The following is a 7,691-nucleotide window of genomic DNA, read 5'->3' on the forward strand; positions in this document are numbered from 1 at the left end:
ATTAGCAGTATTATGCTTTGTGTAGAAACTACTAAAATAATTTTAATAGAATGCAGTACCCGATATTGTTACTTTCTCGAAAAATGAGGACAGCCGATACCCGCATGTTTTCGACGGCATTTAAGACCCATAATTAGATTTTAGTCTTTCTCCACTTCTAGAGTAGAAAACATGGCTCTTTTAAATATTATTTTCCCAGGCATAATTGTTATTCATAACTGTAAGTAACAGAAAAGTGAAAAAATTATTTAGTTATAGTTTTCTTTAAAAACATTGCATATTATGGTGAAGCGATAATGCTAAAATTAATCGCATTTTTTCGGTTCAGTCAACAAAATTTGGGTGCTAGATATGGAAAAAAATTTTTTTTGAGAATGGTTAATATATTCTATTGAGTTTTTGGATTTGAATTGGTTACAAAATTATGGCAAATTTTTAGTTATGTACAGTTTTGCTAGCGAACAGTAATAAAAAATTGCAAATTAAAAACAATTTTTTGCTCGATTTAGAATTCCTGCAAAATTTGTAAAATACCAAAAACTAAATGACTCAATCTAAAAAACACGTTTCTTGTGCACCATCAAAAAATTCTTAATAAAGTGAAATTTTGTCAAAAATTTCTCATTTCTTATTATTTTTCACTAGTAAAAAACTGAACATGTATGTGAAAAATTCGCCATTATTTGTTAACCGATAGGATTTTTTTCTTAAATCATAAAAATTTGAGTTTTCTTTTACAACAACCGAAAAGAAAATATTAACAAATTAACATTGATTACTCTTCAAAATACCGAAATCTCATTTGAATCTTTTTTAAAAAACCCTAAACTCTTTAATATCCTGTAAAATTCTATAAAATCTGAATTAAGCCTCTATAAATCCCTTGAATTTGTTTATATTTTCATAAATTCCTTGAGATCTTTTAAAACACTCTGATTGTGAAATCTTTTATATTTTCTGAAATTTCTTCAACTGTTTAAAGATACAATAAAAGCTCTGAAATCCACTAAAATTCCTAATAATCTTATGGAATCTTTTGATTTATTTTAAAATCCTATGAATCTTTCAAAATTTGTGAAATTCTTTTCAATCTTCTCGAAAATTTGTGAATACCGTAAATTTGCTTAAAAGATTTGAAATCCTCGGAAATCTTACGAAATCATTTTAAAGTCCCTAGGTGTTTTATAATCTCGTGAAATTTTCTATAATCTTCTGAAATTCTTTGAAATCTCATGAGATTTCTGACATTATAAAAAAATACATAATATTTTTTTAAATGATTCGAAATGTTTAAAATCCCTTAAATCTGGTGAAATTCCTATAAATCTTTTTAAATTCCACGCAACATTTTTAAACCTTTTGTTTTTTTTTAATTCCTCTCAAAATGTTTAAAACTTTTTAATCTTCTATGACTTATAAAATTCAATTAAAACCGTAGAAATCCCTTAAAATCTCTGAAAGTCCCTCGAATTTTCATTCTATTTCATTTATTTTCTAAAGTATCTTAAAAATTCTTTAAACTTTCCTTAAATCCCTGGAAATCTTTCAAATCCTTTGATATATTTGATAACCTTTTTAAAACCCATTAAAATTTTTTTAAATCTCTTGAGATATCTTTGAATCTTTTAAATCACCCTAAAATCTTTCAAATCCTCTGATATCGATTGAAATTTCTCGGAAGATTATAAAGTACACTATTTTGCTTAAAATTACTTAAAATTTTTAAAATCCCCTTAATTTCGTAAAATCTCTAAAAATATTATGAAATTCCGTTTAACAATTTTAAACCTTTCATATCTTAAAATTCCTTTTAAAATTTTGAAATCTTTGAAATCAATTGAAATTTCTCAGATTCTTTTACAATGCACTATATTTTTTTAAATAATTTGAAAATTCTAAAAAAATCTTTTATATCTTTTGAAATTCCTTTCAGAATGTTTGAATCATTGAAACTGATTTAAATTTGTTGGATTTTTTTTTAAATGCACTATATTCTTTAAAATGATTAGAAATTTCTAAAAACCCTTAATAGTCCCATGAAATCCGTGGAAATTCCTTGTAATTCCAAAAAGTCCCCCAAATTTTTATTCCATTTAATTTATTTTCTAATTCTATCTAGAAAATCATTTAAATTCTCTAAAATCCCTGGAAGTCTTTGAAATCCTTGGATATATTTGATAATATTTTAGAATCCCATTAAAATGTCTAAAATCCCTTAAAATTGTTTGAAAACTTGTATAACACACTAAAGTCTTTCAAATTCTTTGAAATATATTAGATTAAGAACTCTTAATTCAAGAAAATAACGCTAATTTTTAGCTAGGTGTTAATGTTACAAGTAATTATTTTAAAATGAATCTACTTTATCATCAGATATGGTACCTTACCGACAGTAGATCAACCCTCAAAACCATGAAGGCAGAAAATCGACATAATGTCGATCAAGTTAAGAATCTTCAATAACAGAAAAATACTTAACGTCTTAATAAGACTAGATGGAAAATAATATTTTTTATTTTAAATTATTTCTTAAAAAGTTTTTTCAAGAAATAATTTTAATTAAAAAATATTAAACTTTTCAAGAAATAATTTTAATTAAAAAATATTATTTTCCATCTAGTCTTATTAAGACGTTAAGTATTTTTCTGTTATTGAAGATTCTTAACTTGATCGATATTATGTAGAGTTTCTGCCTTCATGGTTTGGAGGATTGATCTAGTGTCGGTAAGGTACAATCTCTGATGATATAGCAGATAAATTAAAAATTTTTTTAAATAATTAAATTAAATAATTATAATAATCTCTATAAAAAATGTAAATTTTATGAAATCAAAAACATTTCAAGGGTTTTTATAAGGAAATTAAATATATGTAAGGATTTTCACGATTTCTAGAGATCTTAGAAAATTTCAAAGACTTTCTGTAGAACTTTAGAGAATAAATTAAATGGAATGAAAATTTAAAGGAATTTTAGTAATTTTAAAAGATATAACCAATTTTTAAATGTACGAAATTTCAAAACATTTTCTAGGAATTTCACAAGATTTAAGGGGTTTTAGAAATTGCAAAGATTTAAACATTTTACATGAATTTGAAAAGGTATAATAGATTTTTAAGTGTTGGACGGGAATAATATAAGATTTCTAGGTTTTTGACAACATTTAAGCGATCTTAAAAATTGCAAGCGATTTTAAAGAATATAGTGTTTTTTAAATAATTGCGAAAAATTCCAATCGATTTAAAAGATTCGAAGATTTTGAAAAGAATGTGAAAGTTTATAAAAAAGATTTCAAAATTTTGTACGAAATTTGAAAAGATTTCTAGGTATTTCACAAGATTCAAGAGATTACATTTTTTTTATAATTTGAAGAAATATAGTTTTAAATTATTTCTTTAAAAAAAAAGATCTTACTCCTTCTTCACTCCATTGGGAATCGAACCACAAAACTTCTGATTTCCGGTCAGGTGCTTTTCCAATTAAGCTATTAGAGGGATTAGAATAAGAACTCTTAATTCAAAAAAATAACGCTAATTTTCAGCTAGGTGTTAATGGTACAAGCAATTATTTTTAAATGAATCTGCTATATTATCAGAGATGGTACCTTACCAACAGTAGATCAACTCGCAAAATTCTTTTCCATCTAGTCTGATTAAGACGTTAAGCATTTTCTGTTATTGAAGATTCTTAACTTGATCGACATTATGTCGATTTTCTGCCTTCATGGTTTTGAGGGTTGATCTACTGTCGGTAAGGTACCATATCTGATGATATAGTAGATTCATTAAAAAATAATTACTTGTAACATTAACACCTAGCTAAAAATTAGCGTTCTTTTCTTTAATTAAGAGTTCTTAATCTAACCCTTCTAATAACTTAATTGGAAAAGCACCTGACCGGGAATTAGAAGTTTTGTGGTGATCTACTGTCGGTAAGGTACCATCTCTGATGATATAGCAGATAAATTAAATTTTTTTTTAATAATTACTTGTACCATTAACACCTAGCTAAAAATTAGCGTTATGTTCTTGAATTAAGAGTTCTTATTCTGATCCCTCTAATAGCTTAATTGGAAAAGCACCTGACCGGAAATCAGAAGTTTTGTGGTTCGATTACCAATGGAGCAAAGATGGAGTAGGATCTTTTTTTCACGAAATAATTTTAATTTAATTTAATTATAAATATTTATAAATCGCATTTCGAATTTAAATTTTCAAGTTAAATTAATTACAACAAATAATTCTGTAAATTAAAAAAATACAATATTGTATTTTCAAATATCTTACATAGAAAGAGGAAATGAGAAGTTTTTCAATAATAGAAAAACAAAAGGAAACATCTTTTAGAAGACTGCGCATTTTCAATCCCAAAAGAGAAATGTTTATTAAAACAGACATAATTTGAAAAAATGCAACTAATAGCACTTTTAACCAAAAAAGGCACAATTTCTACGAATAGAAATAAATTTTCGATAAAACAATACGAATTTTCACAAAAAGTGCTGAATATTTGACCAAGAAGAATTTTTCGTAAAAGAGAAAAAAAATTCAACCAAGTTGTTGAATTTTTAAATGAAAATGGCCAATTTTCTAGAAAACAGTTAAATTTTCAAAATGCAACTATATATTTTCAACCAAAAGGTTAATTTTTTAGGACATTCAACACAACGGTTGAATTTTCAAGTCATTTGGTTGAATTTTAAATAAAAAGTGTAATAGTGATATTTGCTGTTGAAAAACTTGTTTTGAACTAAAAAATAGATATTTCACAACATAGTGGAATTTTTACTCAAAAAGTTGGAGCGTCAATTAATAAATTTCATTTTTTAAAATTAGCTCAACTTCCAACCAAGTAATAACGATCATTTTTAAACCATTAATAAAATAGTTAAATTTTCAGTTTAAAGAATTAATTTTCAATATAAAAAAACGGGTTTTGAACAATATAGTTCAATTTTCTACAAAGCAGTTAAATTAGTAACCATATAGTTGGGTTTTCAATCTGCAGAAGTGAATTTTCATATTTTCAACCTAACTATTGCATTTTTAAACAATAAACATCAAACTTTAATTATGAACAGTTGCCTTTTCAACCAAATAGTTGAATTTTGAAGCCAAAAGGAAGAATCTTTTAGAATATAGTTGAATATACATATTTACGACATCGTTACGACATCTTTACGACAAATTTACGACATCCTATGTCCATGTCGTTATGTTGTCTTTACGATATCAAAAACACACTGTAACGACATAGACATAGGATCCCGCAAAATTTTTGTAAAGATGTAACGATGTCGTAAAGACGTAAACAAATGTTGTGCCCACTGGGTTTTCAACAATAAATTAATTTTTTATCAAAGTAGTTGAAACCTCAACCAAAAAAGATCAAATTTCTATTATAACCAGGTCAACTAAGTTGTTGAATATTCAAATCAAAAAGTCGATTTTCCTAGAAAAGAGTTGATTGTTCAACCCAAAGATAAAAATTTTCAACAGAAAATCTTGCTCCAAATTAAAATTTCAACCAAGAAGTTAATTTCGGACCAAGTAGTGGAATTTTCTATAAAAAAATGGAATTTTCAACCCCAGAATATGTATTTTCAACAAAAGAAATAAGTTGATTGTTCAACCCAAAAATAACAATTTTCAACTGAAAATCTTGCTTAAAATTAAAACTTCAACCAAGAATTTAATTTCCGACTAAGTTGTTAAATTTTCTATAAAAGAAATAAAATTTTCAACCCTAGAAGATATATTTTCAACAAAACTGTTGATTTTTTAAGTCACATAGTTGAATTGCTAACCAAACATGAAATTGTAAAATTTTTAGTTGAAAACAATTTATTCTTAACCAAGAATAAAAAATTATTTCAACTTTCAACCAAGTAGTTAAGTTTAGAACGCTTAGAAATTAGAATTCATCGCCTTCCTTCAGATAAAAAACTTTTTTAGATTTAACGCTGATTAAAATGTTAGTATTGTAAGTTTATATGTTAAACTGAATAAATAAGAATTTTGACCCTGTTTTGACAACTCTGGTAGTATAGCGACAGGGCTACGGTCAATAATAAAGCTTTCTATTCTTTCTACTAGTATTTGAATAATGTTGGCTGGTGGTATCTTAGTAAGGACAAGAACCATTATCGTCTGTCGGTAAATGACGAGTTGCTGATTTACTGTTTTTTTAGTTCGGAACAGAACCCTGCACTCGTTACCCTGAAGCTATACTACTCTTCCCCACTATATAATGTAGATAATTCACTTGAATCCTATCAAAAAATATTTTATATATTTTTTCAGTTATTTACTGCCTGGCGAATCCTATGATTTTTACACCTAGAGACTCGCTAACAATAGAAAAAAGTAGTCCAGTAGAAATCGTGACACCTAGTTCAGAGTCAAGTATGCTTTTAAGAGAAGAAGATATACTTCCAACAGAGATTATAAATTTACCTACAGAAAGTAGCAGCTTTTCATCAGAAATGATGAATTCACCGACAGAAAGTTCTCATATTTCTCAAGAAGTATCTCATTTGCCAACAGAAGCATCTCACTTTGCCACTGAAATACCTGACCTTCCAAAAGAGGAGAATAAAACAATTCCAAAACCGATCAAAAACGAACATTCAAATCGAATACCAAGATTTCTGGGCCGGTTGGCTTTGTTGGCAGGACTGGGATTAGCTGGATTAGCAAATGCAGCATCAGCTATTAATTTAGGCTCTAGAGATCCAGAAGCTCCATTGACTCTTAGCTCACCCCCAGAAAAATTGAGCCCTTATTTTGCGGCTGTTTACGAACCATTTTCCTATTCTCAGCCACAATTTTACTCTAATATACTTGGATTGTTTCCATTCCTTAATCCTCCCAAATATCAGCCCGAAGATCCTGTTTCTGTAGTAGCTGATAATTCAAATAATCCTTATCAGGAGACAATTTCCACTGCCTCTGATGAAACTGGTGAAGAGGTAGTTAATGAAGAAGAATTTCCTGAAGAATATATTGCAGAGAATAGAAATGACGATAATATTACTATGGAAGGCAGAATAAGGGATGATGATGTCATTGAAGAACAGGTGACTACCTCTCTCCATATTGTTTTGTTTGAAAAATTATATTTTTAATATATCCGTGGCTCGGAGTCACTTTTCAGCTGAAAATTCCTTTACAGGAACCTCGCAGGATCCTGGACATGTTTCTGGATGTGATTCTGCACGCGAACCTATAAAGTATAGTGTCCTGTACAGGTACCTTTGCTAAGTAAATTGGTACGCGGATTAGTTCCTATGCAGTTTCACGTATAAGATCCTGAACAAGTTCCCGCACAGGATCATTTAAGGGTTAGCTAGCGTACAAGTTCCTTTTGCAGGATCATGTACTATTTCCTTAAAAAAATTCCTATACAGGAACCGTCAATCTTACCTGTGCAAGTTCGTATGCAGAATCGTGTCCAGCAACATGTCCATGATCTTCAGAGGTTCTTCTACAGGAATTTTCAGCTTGGCTCATAGATTAAAAATAGTGTCGGAGTCACTTTTCAGGTGAAAATTCCTGTACAGGAAACTCGGAAGATCCTTGACATGTTTCTAAATGTGATCCTGCACACGAAACTATATAGTATAGGTTCCTGTACAGGTACCTTTCCGAAGTAAATTGGGACGCAGATTAGTTCCTATTCAGGTTCAGGTATT

The 7,691-nt window shown here is 28.3% G+C and overlaps 1 protein-coding gene across 1 annotated transcript in view; it reads left to right on the forward strand.

The window, feature by feature from the left end:
• The first annotated feature begins 167 nt into the window (after nt 1-167).
• Nucleotides 168-7,691, forward strand: part of LOC117178279 (altered inheritance of mitochondria protein 21-like) — a 10,463-nt gene continuing 2,939 nt past the window's right edge. The window contains exons 1-2 of the mRNA XM_033369637.1: nt 168-220; nt 6,301-7,076. Of these exons, the coding sequence (XP_033225528.1) occupies nt 172-220; nt 6,301-7,076 (825 nt within the window). The 5' untranslated portion in view covers nt 168-171. The remainder of the gene's footprint in view (nt 221-6,300; nt 7,077-7,691) is intronic.

Source organism: Belonocnema kinseyi, chromosome 8 (assembly GCF_010883055.1).
Source record: "Belonocnema kinseyi isolate 2016_QV_RU_SX_M_011 chromosome 8, B_treatae_v1, whole genome shotgun sequence".
In the NCBI taxonomy this organism is placed as follows: Eukaryota; Metazoa; Arthropoda; class Insecta; order Hymenoptera; family Cynipidae; genus Belonocnema; species Belonocnema kinseyi.